Below are 24,842 nucleotides of genomic sequence, written 5' to 3' on the forward strand. Positions count from 1 at the left end.
TTGAACAGTTCACACCAAAATAAAAAAGTCATGTCTAAGATAGTGGACACTTTGTGAAATGGATGTTAACAACAAGGGAATGTCAGCTGTAAAATATATACGTCAGCTGTCATAAAAAGATGTAAAAAGCAACATTTAAATGTATATATGCCATAAATGGCAAGATAATATCATAAAAGCATAAAAACATTACATTACAGGCATACCTTCGAACTCCTGTTTGTAACATGTCACATACACATGGGGTACCATGTGGCTGTACCATCTACCTATATTATTTGCTATCAGTGATTAATTTTGTAGGGCAGTATTGTATAGTCACTGTTTATATTGACTGTTATTCTATTGTCCACTATGTTTCTGGTGTGCATAGCACACAGTAGTTGGATGTATACAGTAATCTAGACGTTGGTAACATATCACCCAGACATGGGGCACTGGTTTGTTGTACCATTGACCCATACTTACTTCATTTCATTGTTCTTCACCTTTTGCCTTACCTATGGTTTTTTATGTTTTAGATGTATCATTTTTTAACAGACTGCTTATCTTTACTGCACTGTAATCGGTTCAATACATAAGTTGTTCTACAATATAATGGAAAAATTGCAGATGATGGATACACATAGATAATCTTTACATGTTCTCTAATGCCCACTTAGGTTTACTATTAGATGTATATTTGCATAGGTTTTGTCTTATGCGATAACTGTGTAAGGCAGAGCTTCACATTATGTAAATTTTTACTGTTGTAGGGGCATACTATGATGGTCTTTCTTGTTTCAGATTTCACATGTTAGCTGCATCATGGCAGTTGTCACTATCTATTTTTGTTTATCATTTTATGTCTGTGATGTAGCTTCTTCATGACGATCACATATAGTGGTCGTCTTTATAGTTCGTATGACTTTAAGCTGATCCTTGCTAATGTGATTTCATTTTTCTGTACACATGTAAAATCTGTGTAGAACATATCTGTATAAATTATTACACTATTAGGCCTTCTGAACTAATAAAAAGTTCTACAACAGTGTGGCATCTGCAAGAAACTCTATATTTAGAGCTTCAAGGTGTAACTGTATGTCCCCTATTATATTACTCAAAATTTTGTGTACTGTGCTGCCACCATCTGGCACTTTCTTTACCTATGTTCCTGGGCATTTAGCATTTGTCAGTCTGTTTATGATCATCTCACGGAAACTTTGTTGCTGTCACCAGAGAGCATGGCTATTTTCTGTGTTACTCTGAATGCATAAGAACAGTTCTTGTCTATACTTACTACATTCTTGGTACAAGCACAAGTTCAAAGGTATGCATATAATCTAATGTTTTTCATGTATCTTTTCTGAGATTATCTTGTTATTTATGGCCTATTTACGTTTACATTATGAAGCTTGTGTTGAATTTTATGTCATTTTATGACAGCTGATGTATATACTTCACGGTTGACATTCCCTTGCATAGTTAACAGCCATTTGACAATGTGTCCACTTAACTTACACAGATTTTTATATTCTGGTATGTACTATTCCATAATTTTGTTAAAATCTATTGTAAATGCCATTAATATTAATATTGAGTGCATTTCCTATCTTGTAACCCTGCATTTCAGTAGCTTTCAAATCTGTATGAGCAGAAACCGAATAAAATAGTTATGTATCTTCCTATATGTGGTCTGTGCTAATAAAGATTTTACAAAAAATGAACATTCACTGATGCTGCTTTTGTCAGTGGTGGATGACACACGTTTCTCTGTTGCCTTTCTTCATTAGGCACCTGTTTCCATGCACAGATAAGACATGGAAATGGGCACTCAATGCTGAAAGGCAACAGAGTCATAAGTGACTCACCTTCCATCTAACGAATTCAGCATTGCTACCACTTTTCTTCCTCCACAGACATTGATGCAATATCTGGTAGATAGGAGATAGCATATGGACTTCTATAACTCTGTGATGTCTTCAGGAAGTTGTCAAAAGTGGCCCCACCCCTCTCTCTCTCTCTCTCTCTCTCTCTCTCTCTCTCTCTCTCTCTCTCTCTCTCTCTGTGTGTGTGTGTGTGTGTGTGTGTGTGTGTGTGTGTGTGTGTGTGTGTGTGTGTGAGAGAGAGAGAGAGAGAGAGAGAGAGAGAGAGAGAGAGAGAGAGACCTTGTTTAAATTTCAGCTATTTATTCACTGTGTTTGGTGTGGAACTAATTTATTCTGTGTGATGTTTTTGATGGATAAATGGCACTAGGTTATGCTTATTCTAATATTACAGGTTCTTCTCCTGCACAAGCAAGTGTAGCTCCCCCTGCCCCTGAAAAAGATGAATCAAGATTACTTGGAGCAAAGGACAAGAAGGTGAACACACTTGCTCCTGCTCCTGCACCTGCTTCTGCTCCGTCAGATACAAGACTGCCCGTAGTGCGACTAAATAGGCTCTCAGAAGAGGTAATTTGAGATATAATTTCATTTTTTACCCCAAAAAATGTGTAGTCTTATGTGAATATATATAAAAGTGTGTGTGTGTGTGTGTGTGTGTGTGTGTGTGTGTGTGTGTGTGTTTTCACTACAAGGCACATCTTTTGTTTGAAAATGCTTAAGAACTGTTTGATTTAAAAAAGTGCCACAACATTGACGTATTTAAGTGACTTCTATAAAATATATCTATTATGTCTACCTAAGTAAACTTGATATTCTGGAACCATAGCTACATGTAACAAACAAAATTTTTGAAGTTGTTCCTGGATATATTCAGAGTATTTTGGCATAAGGGACCTCTGATCTCCTGTGGCTTGTTACAGAGTAATTGAACACTGCTGGAAAAAAAAAATTAGGGCACATGGAAAAAGATGATGATTTTGATCTGATGATGGCATATGCCGCTTGGGGATAGTAGATATACTAATAATTGTTTAATCATCATCCACCAACAGATAGCACAGTCGATAGCTACCTTTTAATAGGGAATGTTCACAGCCAGCAAGCTCAGTGTGTGGTGCAGGTGTGAAGCAAGCAGGCAACCATGCCACACACACACACTTGTGCTTCCTACAGCCTAATGTGCAAGTCTGAAAGAGGTCAAATTTTGGCCTACAACTACCACAGCACAGACAAGAGGGCTTATGAGCCCAGACGAGTCAACACAGACTGTTGTGAACCAGGTGTTAACGTTTGGACTGCGGACACACACACACACACCTCTAGCCCATCTTCCACTCCTGCCACAACATCAGTGTGCACGGCTTAATTGGTACCATTGGAGGATCACTTGCAAGACAGAATGGCTGGCCATGGTCTTCGGTGATGAAAGTTGATTCTGCCTGCATGCAGGTGATACTCATTTGTGCGTACGCAGTTGACCTGTTGAGTTCTGCCTTGTGGGGTGCATTTGTCCAAGGCACTCTGGCCCCAGCCCAGGCCTTATGGTCTGGGGTGCAATAAGCTATGACTCTTTCACGTTTGGTGTTTCTGGAGGGGACGCTAACCAGTTGTCGGTATGGAGTATGCTGTTAGACCCAATCTTTTGCCGTTCTTGCAACAGGAATGTGATGTGTGCCAACAGGTTAATGCTCCCCAGACACTTCCTGTGAAACTCAACTTGCTTTGCAAGATGTGCAGTAGCTTCCCTGGCTAGAAAAATATCCAGACTTGCCTCCAGTCGAGCACATGTGGGAAATGATAGGACAAGAAGTGACTTGGGTGACTCGTCGGCAAACAACTCTTCCAGAACAACATGAACAGGTTCAGCAGGCATGGCATAACAAATCCCAGGACAGTATTCGCCATCTGTATGATTGACTGGATGCTAGAGTCAGCGCCTGCATTGCTGTGTGTGGAGGCGACACCATAGTTGTTTCAGCATGGGTTGATACTTGGTACCTTGGAACCGCTTGTGCCATTGATCTGTAAATGTAATGATTTTCATGTAGTCCAGAGACATTGTTGCTATAATAAATCTTGAATGAACTGTAAACCTCTAAAAGTGTTTTTTACAGCAGTGTATCTTGTTTGAATTCTTACTCATTTGTTTCTGTATCTGTATGGCATCGAAAATACGTACACAAAATTTGTTCATTCATTTGCAGTTCTTGATGCTGATAGTAGTAATTTCCAATCTCCTCCTCACCCTCAGGCTTGCATTCAATAGTCCTCAGTTGTGTTTACGGTCTGTTTTACCAACTATGTTTGTTGCATGTCAACAGTAATACGCAGCAACATGGCTAAGTTCACTGGTGAAAAGTTGGCTGATGTGCACCTTGTGTATGGTTTTACAGAAAGCAATCAAAGAGCAGCATTATGGCATGATGACACTGTACCGAATTATTCCCACAGTGATGGCAAACACGGCACAGTACTGAATCTATACGTAGGTGCCAATTAGAAGCTGTATCCTTTCATGTTAGAATGGAAGATAATGACTGTCTTATGTCATTGTTGTGAAGGTGTTTTCATGGAAACAAAAGTTAACTGAAGTTAAAAACTGAACAAATCATAGTCACATTGTTACTATATAATGAGCCACCAGAGACTGTAAGTCCCATGTACCAATATTCATGGACACCCTCCAAAATTTGGTCGGTGGAGCTTGGATTCTTTGTGTATTATGTTAATAGTTGTTAAGAAATGCCACCTAGCACAAGTATGCTCGCTCGACACATGCATTGTGGAATGTTTATAGGCAAGTGTTCAAGAACCTATTGTAGTTGCAGAAAGTGTTGTACACTTTATGGAGTCTACCAATTTTGTTGCTGACGAGTTGCTTGCCCTCCCCCCTCCCCCACTGCACCTCCCCCTTTCCCTCTTTTTTTTTGTGGCTGATAATGTCTGCATAGCATGTGATGCTTCATTTAAAGCTCAGAACTACAGTATATCAATTGAAGGAACACAAATTAATTCCCATCTGTCTCATGGGCTCCAGATTCACTAGATATCAACCTTATAAAATTTGTCTGGCCTGTAATTCATCGCTAGCTCAGAAATAAAAAAAAAACCACCACTTCTTAACCTACAGTACTAGATAGATTTTGTGAAATGCCATAATTGACAACAGGGAGATAATTAGAGACAGAGAACTAAATTAATTGTAATGGGCTATAGTAATAAACTGGTGGTAGTATGTTTCAGGAGCAATGCCTGCGTTCACATAAATGATTTGGGACTCACAAAGAATTTCTTTGCTTGTATGTGGATATCTGGCACCTTCTACTTCTGTCATTTGTCAGTGACTTTCAGACTATATGCCATGACAAATTGCAATGTTTTTGTGTGTCAATTTTGGCCCAACATACTATTAGCTAAATATTAACAATGGTGTGGCTGATACGTGTAATTTTAAATCTCAGTGGTTATCATTGAGGTATCTTCAAAGTTACAGAAATTTGAAGTGTGTGAAGGTTTAGTTCATTTTTTGTGAAATGACATAGCATCATATTTACAGGGAATGATTTACCCATTTGATAAGAGGCTGAGATCTAAAATGCGAGGACTAACACAACAGGCATGAAATATTGGATTTCTCTTTGGTTATTAAGTATCATTTGTAGCACAATTGATGAAATTATTGTAGAAGCAACACCCATTAATGGCACTGAAACTTGATGGAAATTGTGGTACAAACATAACAATCATAAATAAACACATATTTTCGAAGTTGTATTTAGTGAAAAGTAGTTCAGAACTTTCTGTGTAGGTATGAATATGGCAAGGGAGAGTCATTTGTAGAATATAAATAATTGAAGGAGTAAAGGTAACAACTAATCAAATGGTTAAAGTGCTGAGACTCTGATAGGCCACTAAATGAGAATGAGAATGTTGCTAGCTTTTGGAAGAAAAGCTGCCAAAGATCTCAGCCTTGTTGACATGCCTATGAATGTCTCGGCTGCTCAACTACGCTATGAATTGCTACCTTAACTCCTTAAATTATTTATATATGTACAAGCTTCTTTTATGCAACATAAACAGACAGTTGTTGATGTTTATTGTAAACAATTACTGTACTATTTTTATCATTGCAGGATCAAGCTCTTATGCAAAGAAGCTTAAGAGCATTTGCAGAGAAGTCACCAACTCTTGCAAAGAAATTAGGAGTCACTCCGAACAACAGACTTCGACAAAGAAACATACAGCATATAGAGTCTGGATCGGAAAGTGATGACGAGCCAAAAAATAAATCAAAATATTTCAAAGCAAGAGAGAAGGAAAGAGAAATACAAAGGAGGAAAGGTGAGAAACTAAAAATTTTTTTCTACAAATGGTGTAGAGAAAAAATATTTTCTGTTATCAAAGAGACATTTAATATTCAAATAATATTCTGTATTGAAATATCACTGATTAGTATTATCTTGTTATTGGTAGGTATTATAATTTTCTTTTGCACACAGCACTAAACTGGTATTGTGGTAAGTTTTACAGTGAAATGTTCAGATATTTAGAGGATTGCAGTACTCGTGTTTGATCTACCTAGTGGCAGTTGGAAAATGTTTTCTCTGTGATACAGAATGAATGTTTCACACAATTCTTGCCTTATTATGTTTGTCAATCTTGAGCTTTTGATGACTTACGCTGTTGTCACTGTCAGGAGATAAGATTTTAGTAGCCTGTTAGATACTTCAGTTGGACAAATTAAGTTGTGGAGACATCATAAAGTCAAAGAACGTCCATATGCTACCAAAGATTATGTTGATGTCTGTGACTAAAGGACATTGGTAGAAATGCTAATTTCATTAGATGATGGAAGATGCAGTTGATTTCTCTGTTGCCTTAAAACGTGAAGCACCCATTTACATGCACAACTAAGGGGTAGCCACTGTCTGGGTTAAAGTTGTTGTTACACATTCCGATTTCTGTGTAGTAGATATGTGGCATAATATTTTTGTTTTATCAAATATGTTTGTTCATGAGACTGTGCTCACCAACATCAGATTTGTCGAATTGCAATATTTAATATGGTGTTGGTGTTCTGTGGGATGTTCTAAAATTGTTCTTATTGTGTGACCATGGTAACTGCTACCCCATTCACAAGGTATTTTACAAATTCCAGAATCACAGACTTTGAGGTTGTCATTTTGTGGGTGCAGTATGTATTTAATTTTCTTGTGTGGTGAGAAAATGAGTTGAATACAGTGTCTGGCTATGCCTCTGTCAAAAATTTTAGAGTTTTGACATGTGTTGAAGCAAAATCTTTTGCAGTACCACTTCAATAGTGACCTCAAGGATGAAAACTCAATTGTGTAATAAATAAACTTTCAGTCTACAGTGAATATGACATCCTTTAAAAACTTCTACATGACAATGAATCAAAACTGTGAGAAGTTGACCATAATTTCATCTTGATTGAGTCTAATTTGTTTCATTAGATTCACAAACATTTGAGAGTTTTTAATGTGATGTTCATAGCAACTGACAATTGGTTTAAGTAACTTGGTTAGCTATTTCACTATGTTCACGATACCTTTGTTACCTGGCCACATGGAAATGAAGCTAATAGCCTTTTTTATTGATCATATGGATAGCTTGCCACCTACTATAAAGTTCACTGCAGAGATGGAGGGAGAAAGCAAATTACCATTTTTAGATAGTCTACCCAAAGAAAAGATGGGCAGCTAAGGCACTGTGTTTACCAAAAGCCAACACATGCTGGCCTATATCTCATACACAAAGCTTCCATCATGCAGCCCATAATAAATCTGTTTAAATATGCTGTCTCTGCCAAGAAACACACAGATTTTGAGATCAGATACCTAAGAAAAATATTGCAGTAAAGCGCCTATAGCGACTGGGATATTGAGTTAGCCATCTCCAAGAAACAAAAACACAGAGCTACTTTATTATCAGAAGATGATCAGTCCATAGTATTCCTTCCTTTCTTCAGAATGATGACAAATAAAGTAGTCAGATTCCTGTACAGACATTCCCTGAATGTCCAAGAAAATCGGAGAGATACTGCACTCAGCAAAAGACATCCTTGATCTCTCTCTTTTTCCTGAAATTTATAAAATACCTTGTGAATGTGGTAACAGTTACATTGGTCAAACAATCAGAAATAATTCAGAATGCCCTCCACAGCCAGCTTAAATACCAAAATTTCGAAAAACCCCTTGATGCCGAACACAGCCTCATGACAAACGTGTTTGACAAAATGAAAATATTATCCCATGTGTCTGCTTACTGGGATTCTGTCATCAAAGAAGCCACTGAAATCAGAATGTTAACTACTACTTCAACCTGGACAATCACTGCACACTTAGTGGTACATGATACCGGTTTCATGGCGCTGAAAGGCAACAGAGGAACCAATTAAAATTAAATCTTCCATCTCTGGTAGCATATGGAACTTTAAAGTCTTTGGGATATCTCCATGACATAATTCAGCCAACTAAAGTACCTAGAGGCCTTATGTAATCAAATCTGATGATGACGATGGAGGAACAACTTGTTGAAAGCTGTGAAAAACTATGATCTCAAGTGTCAGCTGTCTCTCATTTGTAATCCTTGACAGTATACTACACAATCACACTAAAACAACATGAGACATTACATTTATGCAGACGGGGAACATTGTAGTTGTATGGGTGTTCTAGTAAATGCCATTTTTTTGCACACAATGTACTTGAAGTGAAACTAGGAGTAGCACTTACAGCTGTTTCTTTGATGTCATCATGATTAATTTTTTTAACTGTTCTATACAGCTATGTCCTCCGTGCAGTGAATGACAAGTCCGTTGTAAAGATATTGTTTTCCCAAAGCTTCCTCAGGCGAACATTGTTCATTCTTAATGTCACATTTCGTGGAGCTTTTGAGTAATTTAGCTATGACCACAGCCTTTTGATCCCATTGTAACTGCATTTCGGACTGGTAGTCTTCCCCCCCCCCCCCCCCCCCCCCCCCCCCCTCTGCCGCCACTGCGCGCGGCGCACGCACACGCGCGCACACACACACACACACACACACACACACACACACACACACACACTTGACTCAAGTCTTGCCATTGAAGTTCTGTGGAAACTGTCACTATCACACTGATTTAGATTGATTAGCTTTTTGTAGTTTCTCCTTTTTACACTGGATGATTTCCTAAAAAATTGGCCCACTTCAGAAGTGGAAAATCCTTAATCCTTTGATTTGCATCAACTATTTGATAAGAGTTTCTTCCCTACTACTGGTATAATTCCATTCCATTTCATAGCTGGAAAATACACGGATAGTTTGGCTTTTAAGTTTTCAGCACTATATTTTTTTAGAAACATGTATTTTCATATTTTTGTATAAACATGGTGATATAACATTATGCTCACTAGAAAGCTAGAATGTGTTTGATAGATTTATAGCAGGTTTTTGAAAGTGCCAAAACATTTCTGATGCAGAAAGACTTTATTGCCAGTCCCTCTGTTTCTCTTCCTTCTGCCTGTGTCACCCCTCACTTTCATGGCAAGAACAGAGACACTAAGAACCTCATTCAAACTTAGTTCTTACACTTTAGTAGAAAATAAATGGATCCAGAGTGCTATGCTGCTGTTCCATTAAGCCTGCATGCAGTCCCAATGTACATAAAAATTCGCATTGTATTTTTCATGCCAACTCCTTTGCTGTGGGTAGTGATATGGTTCTATCTTTACAGTACCTATCTTTCATGAAATGGAAAAAATGCTGGTAATATTGTTTTAACTGGGTTTTACTTTTATTGTGAGTGAATCTCCAGAGATAAATTTAGTTGGCTCTGCTTCACATTGATGTTTCTGAAAGGTTATAATAAAAATAAATGGAACAGTGTACTATTACTACTTATAACAAAGCCTTCCAAACAGTTTGTAATGAATAACTGCTAACACATCACATCCCCTTATGGATTAAGAGTAACTAAACTCTCCACTGATTATACTTTAAAAAACTCTGCTATATGTATTTACCTAAATTGTTGCTGTTCGTACATGATGACCATTATGGTACCATATAGAAAGTAACTCTGCCAAGCTTCCATAAGTTTTGCGTGTCTTTTAGATGGTATGATAATTACTGACAATGTAATTTCACCTACTGGACATATATTATTTTTTATTTAAATGGTCAGTGAGAGTGATTGCCCTACTTTACTTTCAGATAAAGAAGAAAGAAGGAAAGTTACTTCATCATATGATGAAGATTATTGTCCAGGTAATGAGAATTCAAAGATTAAAGGCAGGAAACGCAACTGTGCAAACCATAAATCGGAAAATGTCGACTCTAGTACAGTTAATAATTCTGAAGGTAACTATTGCAATTTTGCTCGCTATTTTAAATACAGACTCAAACATTTATAAGTGGAGCAAGTAGTGAGTGCACATAAAGTTTTTGCATATTCTTATAATATGTAATATGATGATAAAAGTATGTTTTCCTGCCTTGCCCATGTTATAATAAATTGAAGAGAGTAGAAATACAAGAACAAGAGATAATAGAAACTTACAGAAAGAAATTGTCGTAAATAACTACACGTTTTTAATTGCAGCACCTATTAATGTCACACTGCATTTATTTATATTTCAGAGGTTCCATTTACTCCAAAACCTAAACTGCGGAAGGTTGAGAGAAAGCTAGTGCCTGTGTTGGAAAAGTTGAGTGTTGAAGAGTTAATGGAAACAAATACCTACCAGAGATTCAATCGATCAATAGAACTGATATTTGAAAACACAGAAGATCTAGATTTAACCACAGATTTTGGTAAGTATTTTTTTTTTGTTGTAACATTCATTTCATTCCTACTAGTGATTGCAAGGTCCTAGAGTGGCACAGGCACAGGAACACACACCCTCTTCAATACAGCCACTGCCTCATGTGCAACTGGTAATTAGTGTCTGTTGATGTGCTGCCCAGTTTGTTCACAGATTTTGAAATTGTAATTTTACATTACAAAGATTTGCAGCACATTCTGGTATGATACACAAGGTGTTCTGTGCTGATAGATACATATTTGCCATTCTCCATCACCTCTGAGACTTTGTATCAGTTTCAGTAGATAATCCGAGCCTGGAAGTGACAGAGTCAAAAGCTGTAATGGAAAAATCAGAAAATGAGCAAATTTACTATTGGGCAGCTGAGAATGGTAAATACCAAAATACACATTTTTAAAAATTTTTTTCTCCACAATTAGCACAAGGTCTTACGTTCAGCATAGTCTTTCAAAGTGACCTCTACACGCTACTGTGTGGGCGTGACATCATTCCACAAACTTCTATTGTACCTATGCAAACAACCATAGTGTTGATGCTAAAATCTTGAGTTGTCAGGTTGTCTCATATTCCTCTTCAAACTTTTAGCATGCTTGACAGTTTGCAGGGGTCTTCCTCAGAATTGTTCCGGTTTCCCCAGACAGCTGAACATGCAACCTTGGTGTTGTTTGAACAATGACACACATGGAAAAAATTTTTGACATTCAATCTCTACAGGTGCACACAAGACTTTCCTCATGATTTGTCGGGTGGTAATCAAATAGGGTCCAAGCAGGGAAATGTGCTGGCCCAGAAATATAACCTCCCCGCCCCCCTCCCCCCCCCCCCCCACACACACACCACCTCCCTCTCTCTCTCTCTCTCTCTCTCTCTCTCTCTCTCTCTCTCTCTCTCTCTCTCTCTCTCTCTCTCTCCCCCCCCCCCTCCTACCCCTCCCCCCCCCCACCCCACCCCACACCCACCACCCACCCACCACCACCAAACCTCAAACTTCTTCCGTACCTCTCCTGACCATTGATTCTCAATTACAATTTTGAATTTCTTTCTGTTCCAGAAACTGTCCTATGTTATGCCTATTACCTGAAATTGACTTTTCATTTCAAGTATGAGAATTAGTACAGTGAATCAGGATGTTTTGATGTAACACTATTGCTTTTTATATCAGAATGGTGAAGTTTTAGTGCAAGGGATTTACGTAAAGAGTGGTGTCTGTTAATGTTCGTTCAATCAGTTCTCTAGTTTTTCTGTTGTAAATGTCCAAATATATATATTGTATTACCTCTTTTTAAATGTACTATTCAAAATTTGTTTACTCCCAGTTAATTTTTATAATTATTTATTTCCTTCAGTGTTCTTTCTTTTGTAGATTAGATTAGATTAGATTGATTTACTTTCATTCCAATTGATCCATAGTGAGGAGGTCCTCCAGGATGTGGAACATGTCAGAAAGCAATAATACATGACAAATATTTACAACTAAAACAAATAAGCTAATTTACTTTCCACAGGTCCCAAGTGGAATGATAGTATTTTTTTTAAATGAACATTATATGAAAGGATCATTTTACAACACTCATTTACTAAGATCACATTAATGCACTGAATTTAAAATTTAAAAAAAAAACTTTTTTTTTTGTTTTGTTTATAAAGTAATGAATATATATTAGAAGTACTACGATACTTATTTACAATGAACAAATTACTGCATTGAAATGGTGCAACACACACACACACACAATTTTTGTTGGTGAGTTTCATAAGTTAGTGTGTGTTTTAATTTAATGTAGACTGTTAACTTACACTCTTGATTTGTTGTAGATACAGAGGCGGACACACCACCGGAAGTTCTTATTCCTAAGTACCAGTTACAGGACTTGTGCAGTGAAGCAGCAAAGCTCAAGACTCTTGGGGCCATGGAATCGATACCACCAGAACGTCTTGTTCGCATGCTTACTATTTTGGAAAAGAATATACGTGATGGAACGAGAATATCACCACTTGCAGATCCTGTAAGTTATTTGTTAGGGTTCTCACTTTGTGTACATGTAACTATCCGTTGCATTCATGTTTCTGAACATTTTCTTTATTGAATAGGTTATGTTAGATTTTTTTAGTGTCCTTCCATATTGAGGAGATCGTCATTGATGTGGAGTGTCTGAGAATAATGCTTTAATGAGTACCTTCTGCAAAATGCCTCCAGAATGTCAATTATTTTTTAAGTTACATGTATCTATTCTTTGATTGGTGTGTGGCTGGTTGGGTAAGCGTCGGACTAAAAATCCAAAATTTCAGGGTCAATCATCAGTTGGTCCCAGAATTTGGTCTCACTCTTATCACTTCTTTCTCACCTGGCAATGATTTGTTAATGTGAAAAATGCCGAGTTGCTTTGTGGTTTGAAATTAGTGTTGAACTGTAAGTTACACCGTAACTGACTGAGTAAATTCGTTCAATGGTCAGAGACCTAGTGAGGTGGCACAGTGGTATGGCATGGGACTCTTTCAGAAGGATAGCAGCTAAAATAATTACTGTTCAGCCATACAGAGTTAGAGTTTCCATAATTTTTCTAAACAAATAAAGGCAAATGCTAGGATGGTTCCTTTCAAAGGGCTTACCTGTTAACCTGCCCCATCCTTCTACTTAAACCTGTGTTGCCCCCATAGCTGGACACAAGACCTTTTAATCTGTTAATTGTTAATTATCGAAGTTAACTTTTCAAGTAATGGATTACGTTTTAAGTTAATTTTAGAAAAAAAGTTAATGGACTCTTTAACTCCTGTTAATTTTCTTTGAGTCTGTTAATTGTTTATTATTTACCTACCATTTATGACAAAAATGACACCACACCACCCACAGAAATCTTGTTCTGACAAGTTTGGGTCAAACAGGTGTGTGGATACATGAGGGTATGCACAATTGAATGTGAGCAGGAATAACTGAACGTTGGCTGTTTATTGTTGTTTGTTTACTGAGTTTGCATTAGGTACTACTTTTTGTTAGTGAATTGACTGTGAAAACTAAATCATGGAATTGGGTTCTACCCCTAACAACCACCTAAAGGGAAACCTTGTTGTAACACATCTGTAAAAAGTAAAGCTCAGAGTTTAGTCAAAATGTGTAGAAACGTGAAGTCGAAACACTCATTTAACAATGCGGTACAGTACAGGAGGCAAGCCATAGTCACAGTAAGTTACAGAAAGTTTACGTGACTAGTTTCGCGGCAGCTCAATCACCATTATCAAATGTACCAAGTATAAAATAACTCTGCTGTTAATTATGAGAACCTGAAATATAAGTAAATATCTAACTCCAATACCATCATCATTGAAAACAATACTGTGAATTTATCGTGTTAAATTAAACCTAGTTTGCACTAATGCAAAGAAGTGTCATTGATTGCTGTGAAGCCTTTATCCATACGGAGCATTAAAGTCTTAACTTCATATATTTTGGATTAGGATCAGCGTTGTCCAGCTAGTTACATACTGAACTTGACAGGTGAAAATCCTGTCTTATTAATCTTAGCAGTTCTGCTATTGTTCTGAAACATACATTGCTCAAGTATGAAGTGGAATCATTAACTGAAGTATCAGAATGCACCTTGATAAAGTTAATAAAATGACATCACCCATACATGAATACTGTATATTATTATCTGTATATAGTGTCTCCAAACCAATTGGTCAACTCTGAGACAAAAATCTCCACATCTCGGTGCCTTAATGTTTACTGTGAGTATGGCTTGACTACTGTACTAAATTCAAATAAATTTGTAAAAACTTACATTTAGTCTTGTTCCTTAAGACAGTCATCTCTGATTACAAAAATGCAGTATTTCTTGGGGAATAGGCTTTAGTAAATTAATTTATTAAGTATAATACCCATATACCCTCGAGTGCTGCAGTTAAATGACTTTTTTCTGTGTTCATTACTGAATTCTCCAAGTTACTGGAGAATAAGAAATCTGAGAAATTCATTTCAATGATGACAGTAGGTGATGTTTTCTTTGCTTCATGCTGGCTTTCTCCACTAAACCAAAATCACTATCATTTGGCAAGTAAGAATAACGTAAGTTCATGATAGAGACAATGACACTTTAATGTTCTTGTTTTGGCTAGTACATGTGTCTGAATAAAAGATTATTTTATTATGTATAGAGGTTGCACATCCTTAAATATCCCTCTCCAGTCCTTGAGAAATATCTGAACCTAATGTCTTTAGGATTTCTGGAACCAACTTCTTTCCTGTATCTCATAATTGGACCTGAATAAACAAGTCCATGAAGATACCCAGTTGCCAACTGTAATCACAAAGTTTCCAGAAGGAATCAAATGTATTTTCTCACTCTTCTAATTTAAGTTGATTTAAGTTGAGCATTGCTATTTGCAGCAGGTGGCGTTAACAACAAGGCTTTTAGCTGGAACTATTGTGCTCTTGCTTGTAGTACACTCCTCTCCGCAGTACTGCTGCTGTTGCCTTATACTCCTCTTCCACTTCCCCGGATGTTGATAACATTATCTTCCTCTGTTCTCTGCTTCATTTTCATTGCAGACATTTTGTCAGCTGCTGCAGAAGCACTGCCTTCCTCAGCAGCTGTGTTCTCTCCTGGATTAAAAGGAACCATACAACATAACATACAATGACTGTGAAAGTACCAGAAGATATAATGAAAGTATCGTAACATATTATATTTAAACTCAATAGCCCATTCTGGTTATTAACTATCACTTATCAAATTTAGAAAGTAATTATTAGCTTATCTAGATGGCTGACATTCCACTGCATTATCTTCTATGTCTTCAGATGAATCACTCATAATCATCAGTACACTTTAATTAGATCTAACACATTGACCATGCAAATTGTGACCAATGGACATGTTCCAATTGTGCTTTGAGCAAAGGACTGCTTCCCTCCATACTCAATGGTGTTGCCAGTCCTAGAGCAGTTATTTACATCTGGGCATGAATATTTTATGTTCTGAAGGCAACTTCATAAATAGTACTGTGTGGGATAAAGTCCAGAATGACCAAAAATGGACTCGATTCCCTTGTGCTCTGAATGACCCATATGTAACTCTCAGCAAGCTGTAGACAAATGTAGACTCCACAGTATAGTTACCAAAGCTGAAGGCGAAACTGCACACCAATCTATAACACATCAGTATCCCAAGAGTTGGTTGACATGTAATATGCACATTAGAAAGAAGGAAAATTTGCTGCATTTGCTGAAGGTAGACACCTATGGTGTATGCAGATTTCTATACTGGGGAATGCGCACATTGTTCCTAATGTATGACTATAGCTGTGCCCTTCATAAAGCTTTTCCAGTCACAAACAAGTTGGCAGTAGGTCCGTTATGCACTACTGACCTCATCATATAGCAGTGGGGGGGGGGGGGGGGGGTTGGCAAATTAGTTTTTGCCAAATAATTTCAACCATAGGTCATTTTTTTAAACACAAAAGAAAAGAAAAGAAAGGGAAGAGAATTCAAGACTCTCCAACACTCTTGTCAGAGGGCACAAATTCAAAATAATGTAGTGGGGAAACACTAAATTATGTTAACAAGAAGGTTGTTCAAAACTAGGTCTATGTGGTAACCCCTGTTATTTTACAACTGTTCCAAGATAGTACTGAAACAAGACTTTTTTCCAGGGATAATGTATTAAAGCTACAAGTGTTGTTTACCACTTTTTTGATTTTTTTTTTTTTTTGTGTGAAAACTCTTTAAACCTTTTTAAATAAAACAAATATTCTTAACATTCTACATCTTTATTCTTCAAGTCTACCTATTTGCAGCCCTCCGCCAGTAAAGGGTTCCAAATTGTAGCGTATAACACAGTGGTGGGTAACGTAATTATGTCGGTGTGTGAGAGAACAGCATGTACATTATAGAATATATTGTATATCACCTACTTCTATTGGAAGAAGTAACAAATGTAAATGTCTTTTGAGAAGTATATCTTTCAATAAAAAAGGAAAAAAGTGACACAATTGCTTCAGTATCTTGCTAAATAAAAATTCTGTAAGTCATAATGACGGTAAAATACTTGCCTCAGTGTGTACTGTACCATGACCAAAATGATAAGAGGTGGTGTAGTGGATAAGGCACTGGAATGGCATTCTGGTTTAATAGGTTCAAAACTCATTTCAACCCTCCAGATTTATGTTTTACATGGTTTATTTAAATTGCTGAAGGAGGATGCCAGCATAGTTCCCTTTAAAAAAGGTATGGTCTCCTTTCTTGTCCTATTCAAGCTTGTGGCCACACTCTTGCCTTGTCCTCAATGGAATGTTGAACCAGGGGGGAGGGAGGGGGGGGGGGGAAGAGAGAGAGAGAGAGAGAGAGAGAGAGAGAGAGAGAGATTGATTTAGCCTCTTCTGAAGATAGTCAACTATTTCTTTTGACATGGCTATCAACCACTCGGTCCTTCACCATTGAGGATTGTGATCACCTCACCTTTGTTATTGCTAAATTGAATCAGTACGACTGATAATATCCTGCTGTTTAGCTTCAAGATACTGAAATAATTTCATTGCAGAAACACTAAAAGTTGCTTAATGAGTGTAATCTTTAGTAGAAAACTGTTTTCAGCTGCACAACCATTACCAAGTATAGATGTCACACAGAGTTTGCATCAGTATAAGGAAAAGGACAGTTGCTGCTCACCATATAGTAGAGATGCTGAGTCATAGATAGGCACAGCAAAGAGACTGTCACACAATAAACTTTCAGCCAACAAGGCCTTTGTCAAAAATATGAAAAACACACCCCCACTTCCTGCTGTACTGATGATACAGAAAATTACATACAGTTCTCAATGAGGAGATAAGTTATGTAGTATAACAGGTTGCAGTAAACGCGACTCGTGATACGAACAGGCAACAAGATGCACGATTCATATCTCAGTTTCACTTGCAATTGTCACCTCTTTGGAAGAGAATATTGTTGTAGCTGGTCATTATTTAAAGCTGAAAAACTACTATGAATACTATAAATATCAAACATAGTTCATCTGTGGTTTCTCATGAGGTCACTCGGCATGAACACACATACGACAGATTGAGTCCAGACGGTTTCCACTTTCTGGAGTACCAAATATCATCTACTCTGATAGAGCAGGACACAAAATTTTGACTCGCTATTTCTCCTGCTGAGAAGCTACTCTTTGCAATAAGGTAAGTTAGTGAAAGTGTGCACGATGTTAAAAATGCTACCATGTAAAGTTTATTTTTTGTGGGACCACCTACTATGGTTCATTTCTGAATGTGGTACATTTATAAATAATGGTCACAGAGTAATAAAACTAGATGAGTCTTTCTACAACTGTTTAGTTTTACAAAGTAATATGTGACTGAGCCTGAGGAATATTCAGAAGAAATTCCGGGCCCAAAGTGAGATCAGTCGCCATCGATGTTGTATTAGCAGCATAAGAACTCTGTGTAGGAACAGTCAGTGTGTTTGAAGAAATGGAAGAGGCTCGTGATGTTAAGCAAACCTTGAGTGTCCTCGGCTACATCCAGCTGCTCATTCAGAAGTAACCTGAATTTAGCTTTCAGATCTGTTTTACACCTGTTGCAAAGTTTCCTGAAATGAAGAAGCATAGATAGAAAAACATCCAGTCAGCATTAGCTGATGACTCCCAGTGTCATTTTATTTCAATTAGTTCTTTTCATTTCCAGCCTTTGCTTTTATTGATATCATATGAAAAAGAGAAATGTGAGGCAGTTCCGTACTGTGCATAACAGATGGCAATAGCTTTGCGTGTGGCATGCAGACAACCACCTGTATATCTCTCATATTTTGTGGACGAGGGAAAGAGGTATAGCTCTCCTTCCATTGCTAAAAACAGTTTCAGTATGTTTCAACAATGTATGAGCTAAAACCCACCAAAGGTAAACTGGATAGTGACTACACATTCTTCACTGCAAACTGTTCAAAATATGCCCGATGGTTCACTTATTTGTGAAGTATCACAATAACTATGGGCAATAGTGAAAAGAAAACAAGTTCATTATCAATCTCTGATGTGGGAATGTAGAAAAAATGATTTTTTTTACTGAATAGTTTCTTTAGAAGTGAATGAGTGTGTGTGCATAGCGGAGAACGCATGAAAACCTAACAGCTGTAGTTTTTTTATTTTATGCAAAAAATAGCTTTATTGAGAAATCTAGTAGAGAGATGGATGTAGTTTTGCCTCATTTACAGGAAACAAGTTTTTTCAGGGCACTTCTAATGACTTGAAATTAGTATCATATGATACCATTGCGTAGAGCAACCAGAAGTCCCTGTTGTGCCAGGCAATGCTATACCAGTATACATTTATGTCAAATTGTTATTGTCACAGTGTGAGACAGTGAAGCCACTTAAACCACACTTTCATGTGAACCACCTATATGGGTTGCTTCTGAAGCATATCACGAATTGTATTGCATATTGTATCGCATAGCCTGCCGCCTCAGTGAGAACCGTGCCATACTGGCTTCCTTTTGTCAAAATGTGTGTGTGTGGGGGGGGGGGGGGAGGGAGAGAGAGAGAGAGAGAGAGAGAGAGAGAGAGAGAGAGAGAGAGAGAGAGAGAGAGAGAGAGAGAGAGAGAGAGAGCATGAGCATGTTAACTGAAGTATATATTTAACGTTGTTGCTTTAAATGTTTCAGGATGATGATGAGGATGAAAGCAAACTTTGGTTAGAGCTAACAATGGAAAGTGTTATGAGGGCTGTGGATGCTTCACTAACTTCACTCAACATACTTACGTCCCCAAATATGCCAAAGAGGATATATTTAGAAGATGTTATTGACAGGATAGTCTTGTTTACCAAATATCAGTTACAGAATACTATCTACCCATCATTTGATCCTGTTTACAGAGTGGAGGGAAAGGCTAAAGGTAAGTGAAAAGAAATACTACACTATTTAGAAGTACATTTATTCTATGAAGGCAAATTTGGTCCAAAGTTCCTGGATTAATTTTCCATGGTACTACTTTTATTAAAGAGAAAGGTGACAAGTTCTTTGCCAGGTGCAGAGAAGGCAGTAATATCAATGAAATTTTGTTTTTGTTATGGTGGTACACCTTGTGCAAAATGTAAGTCACATATAAACTCGATCTGCAGGTTAGTTCTATTCATATGGCATCACAAAATAGCGAGGGAAATAGATAAACTGGAATACTTTGCTATCATAAAATTTTTTGTGTAGAACACTTTATAGCCTACTGAAATTTAATCTCAGTTCCTGATTATATGTTGGTGTGCAAAACTGAAGGGTGAAAAAAACTTGCGCATGATGTGTCAGTGCCAAGTTACCTAGCTTAATGAAACTTGGGCCATACGAAGGAAGAACAGCTGTAGTGTAGGACAGATGGTAACTGAAAGAATTTACAATAAGATGTACAAAGATGACACTTTAATTCAAAGACAGTAATAAAACTGAATTCAAGGGGATTTATGTGGTCCCTTCATCCTCAGGGCATGGTTCTGAATTGGGGGAGTCATCACCATGGACAGCAGTGCTTGCTGTGCAATATGTTCCCATACTGGCTCCAAGGTAGATAAGGAGTTCTTGTTTTAGGGCTCTGCATTCCTCCAGCAGTGTGGTTGAAAACTGTAGAATGGTTGGTGGTGCATGATAATGTGCTGCTATACACCTCCCCAATGCAATCCACATGTGCTTGATGCAATTGAAGTTAGTGTAATGGGCAGGCCAGTCCATTCACCAAATATCCTCTCATTTCAAGAAGTCCTCCACCTGTGCTGTTCAACATGATTTTGCTTTGTCATCCATACCAATGGTGTCAGGGCCAAAGACCCCTGGAAAGAAGCACTTGGGAAGGAGTACAGTGTCATAATAATGCTGACCAATGAGCAAACAGTGTCAAATATTTCAAGATCGGTACGCTCCTGGGACTTTGTGCCTACCTTCATCATAACACCTGGACCACAAAAAGTCACATTCCACATTGTTGCTGGATGCATTACATGTTCCCACCTCTTGCCATACAAGGATATGTCCCAACATCAAAATGGTTCAAATGGCTCTGAGCACTATGGGACTTAACATCTGAGGTCATCAGTCCCCTAGAACTTAGAACTACTTAAACCTAACTAACCTAGGGACATCAAACACACTCATACCCGAGGCAGGATGCGAACCTGCGACCGTAGCGGTCACGCGGTTCCAGACTGAAGCGCCTAGAACCGCTGGGCCACTCCGGCCGGCTGTCCCACCATCGTTGAATATGATCATTTTGGTGGTCCAGGTGTTACGGACTGTCCAGCCTGTTCCCCGACTTAGACCTCATTGAGTGTGTGTGGCATGCATTGGGGAGATTTATTGCATCATGGCCACATGCACAAATGACACTCCAGCAGTTGTCAACCATGCTAGTGGAGGAGTGGAATGCCATACGCAGAACAACTCCTTACCAACCTTGCAGCCAGCATGGGAGCATATTGCACAGTATACATTACCCTCTTTGGTGATCTCACACCCTATTAAAAACGATAGCCTGCCGTTTGTAATGTCCAGGGCACCATCACAGATCGTGGCCACTTAAACGTACTTATTGTCCTTGAATAAAAATGTCATTGCATATTTCTTTCAGTTACCTTCTGTACTATACTGCAACAGTTCTTTTTATGTATGACCCTAGTTTCATTGAGCTATGTTGCTTGGCAGTGACAAGCCACATGAAAATTATTTTCGTCCTTGAGTTTTCCACACCAGCATATAAAGGATGTGACAAGTGCTGCTCACAAACTTACTGTGGTTGTAGAGGATGCCTTAAAGCACAAATTCAGGGTAGAAACCTACATAGGGAAATGTCATTCCAATGATGTTCAATACTGCTACAATGTGTCATAATTATAGGGCTACACCACACATTCAGCAGCAAACATGAACTCGTAAGCTGCTGCCTCTACCTCTATTGTACTGAGTCTCTGCAGTGACATCATGACAGTTGTGGATGATTTCTATGCCATATGACATCTTGAACTCTTGCTGATCCATTGCCAGGCACTCTAGTTTCAATCCCACAGCATACAAACTCATATTTGCTGCTGCAGGGATGGCCTTGTGACTGGTGTTAATCACTATATGTTTGACACTATGCAGTGTTGTTGTATGACATTTCTAGATATAGGTCCCCATCCTCAATTAGCTCCTCAAGACACCTACAGCACCTTAAAGATGTTTGTATCATTTTGTAACATGCTGTGTAAGGAGTGTACTCATTCACTTTCAGCAGTCCTTAAATGGGTGGCTGAATTCAAATGTGGCCCTACTACTTCTGAAAATGATGCACATGAATTGTATCTGAAAACTACAACCACAGCTGAAAACATTGAGAAAGTGTACAAAATAGTATTAAAAGATTTTTGACTTAAGATATGTGAAATAGCAGATGCATCAAGTGTATGAGAAAACTCCAAATTGTAAATTTTTGGTCCATCATTTCATGATAGAAATGAAAGACTGTTAAAGCTGATGATCTTGCATCAAATTTCATCTCCTTTAAATGTTATGATCGGATTTTGATGAGATTCAGTAGGGATTCTTCTTATTGATGACCTTTCAAATGCTAAAACACTAACTGGGAAATACTATGATAGTCTGTTGGGGGAAAAAAAGGGGGAAGGCTTTCTGTATTAGCATAGATAAAAAATACATTTCACCATGGCTACGAATCTCCTTACTAAGGTGCAATGACAATAAGAAAATTGAGGTATTCAATATCCCAACTGTCACAAAACTTACCCTGTTTGCCAGATTTTGTATTCTTTGACTTCCACCTGGCCCCATATGTAAGGGCCAGCTGGTGTGGCCGAGTGGCTCTAGGCGCTTCAGTCTGGAACCGTGCGACCACTATGGTCACAGGTTCGAATCCTGCTTCAGGCATGGATGTGTGTGATGTCCTTAGGTTAGTTGGGTTTAAGTACATCTAAGTTCTAGGGGACTGATGACCTCAGCTGTTAAGTCCCATAGTGCTCAGAGCCATTTGAACCAACCCATATGTAAGGAAATCTCTGATTGGAAGTGCCAGTGAAGTGGTCAAATTGTTGTTTTAATGTTATTGTAACTGTGCATAAAGAATTTTAATTTTCAATTAATCTGTTCTTGCTGCTGCATAAGTGATATTTATCTTTACGTAATTCTGCTTCTGTTAACTCCATCTTACTGTAGTGCTGTCTGCTATGCTTACACCAACTGTAAGAACAATAATATTTTGGCAAGACTGTTATCAGTGCTATATCCATACCAAGCCCAGAATAAAGCATATTAATAAAGCCAGCCAAAACAAAAACACACCAAAGATAACCCATAAACTAGGACCATTATGTTGACTGCAGTCCTGTTCCACTATTGTATATAGACTCAACGCCACCTCACATGATCTGTCGTGGTGGCTGGGAACGTGTGTGTTGTTTGCCTTACTGCTCTCAGTGAAAGAACTCTATCCGGTATGCTGCTTGTGGTGAAAGCTGACAAATACTTTCCCCTCTGCATGTTTCTTTATTGTTTTGGCTAAAGATTATCTTTTCCCTGGAGACGGTGTATATGACTGAGACTGTGATGGCTATGTCGTGGAGGATTGGAGACAGTTGATAATGGAAGGTGCCACATCCATAAAATTGTTAGATTTCGAGGCGAGAGAGAGAGAGAGAGAGAGAGAGAGAGAGAGAGAGAGAGAGAGAGAGGGTTTCTACAGGAACTTTGTCAGTTGTAGCAGGCTGCAGTCTCAAAGTCCAGTTATTGTGGAGAAGCGATAACTTTGTGGGTTGTGTTGTAAAGACAGCAAATGCTACAAGTGTGATGGTCAGATATTTAATACAAGTTGTAGTGAAGAGCAAGGTGTGGTAGGGGCAGTGTTTAATCTATAAGGGACAGTTAAATGAAAACAAGTCAGATGGAAAAAATTTAAGTAAAGTGTTTATTATTTGAAAAGTAATTGCTGTAATGGCTATACAGTTATCCCCTGTGAGACAAAATGGTCAGTACCTTCATAGAAAAATGTCAGTGCTTGCCTACAAAATCTTCATTGTACCCAGGCTTGCACCTCTCCATCCAAACCAAATCAACAGTCATGAATGTCTTTCTTCAGACTCCAAAAATGCAGAGAGACAGGGACTGTATGGTGGATTTGTAAGGGCTTCCCAGTGTAACATCTGCAGCATACTCAAAAAGGGGGTGGCAACTGAATTTAAAATACAAACAAAATAAGTTTTGCATCACCTCAGTTCCAAGAGTTCTGGAACATGTACTGAAAATAGGAATGGAGATCAACATAAACATCATTTCCACCCTTTTTATTGCTCGTGAAAACCACACATTGCATGTTGTACTACCATACAGCAAGACCTTCAGAGGTCGTGGTCCAGATTGTTGTATGCACCGGTACCTCTGATACCCAGTAGCATGTCCTTTTGCATTGACGCATGCCTGTATTCGTCGTGCAATGCTACCCACAAGTTCATCGAGACACTGTTGGTCCAGATTGTCCCACTCCTCAACGGTGATACGGCGTAGATCCCTCAGAGTGGTTGGTGCGTCACGTCATCCATAAACAGCCCTTTTCAATCTATGCCAGGCATGTTCGATAGGGTTCATATCTGGAGAACATGGTGACCACTTGAGTCAAGCGATGTCGTTATCCTGAAGGAAGTCATTTTACAAGATATGCATGATGGTGCCATGAATTGTTGTCCATGAAGATGAATGCCTTGCCAATATGCTGCTGATATGGCTGCCCTATCGGCTGGAGGATGGCGTTCACGAATCGTACAGCTGTTACGGCACCTTCCATGACCACCAGTGGTGTACATCGGCACCACATAATACCACCCGAAAACAGCAGGGAACCTCCACCTTGCTGCACTCACTGGACAGTGTGTCTAAGGCGTTCAGCCTGACCGGGTTGTCTCCAAACACGTCTCTGACGATTGTCTGGCTGAAGGCATATGCGTCACTCAACAGTGAAGAGAAAGTGATGCCAATCCTGAGCGGTCCATTCGGCATGTTGTTGGGCCCATCTGTACTGCGCTACATGATGTCGTGGTTGCAAGGATGGACCTCGCCATGGACATCGGGAGTGAAGTTGCGCTTCATGCAGCCTATTCCGCACAGTTTGAGTCATAAAATAATGTCCTGTGGC

The 24,842-nt window shown here is 38.5% G+C and overlaps 1 protein-coding gene across 1 annotated transcript in view; it reads left to right on the forward strand.

The window, feature by feature from the left end:
* Window positions 1–24,842, forward strand: part of LOC124556430 (nipped-B-like protein) — a 395,074-nt gene that overhangs the window by 285,296 nt on the left and 84,936 nt on the right. The window contains exons 8-13 of the mRNA XM_047130386.1: window positions 2,260–2,432; window positions 5,999–6,206; window positions 10,083–10,229; window positions 10,509–10,682; window positions 12,509–12,699; window positions 19,346–19,577. Of these exons, the coding sequence (XP_046986342.1) occupies window positions 2,260–2,432; window positions 5,999–6,206; window positions 10,083–10,229; window positions 10,509–10,682; window positions 12,509–12,699; window positions 19,346–19,577 (1,125 nt within the window). The remainder of the gene's footprint in view (window positions 1–2,259; window positions 2,433–5,998; window positions 6,207–10,082; window positions 10,230–10,508; window positions 10,683–12,508; window positions 12,700–19,345; window positions 19,578–24,842) is intronic.

Source organism: Schistocerca americana, chromosome X, assembly GCF_021461395.2.
Source record: "Schistocerca americana isolate TAMUIC-IGC-003095 chromosome X, iqSchAmer2.1, whole genome shotgun sequence".
Taxonomy (NCBI): domain Eukaryota; kingdom Metazoa; phylum Arthropoda; class Insecta; order Orthoptera; family Acrididae; genus Schistocerca; species Schistocerca americana.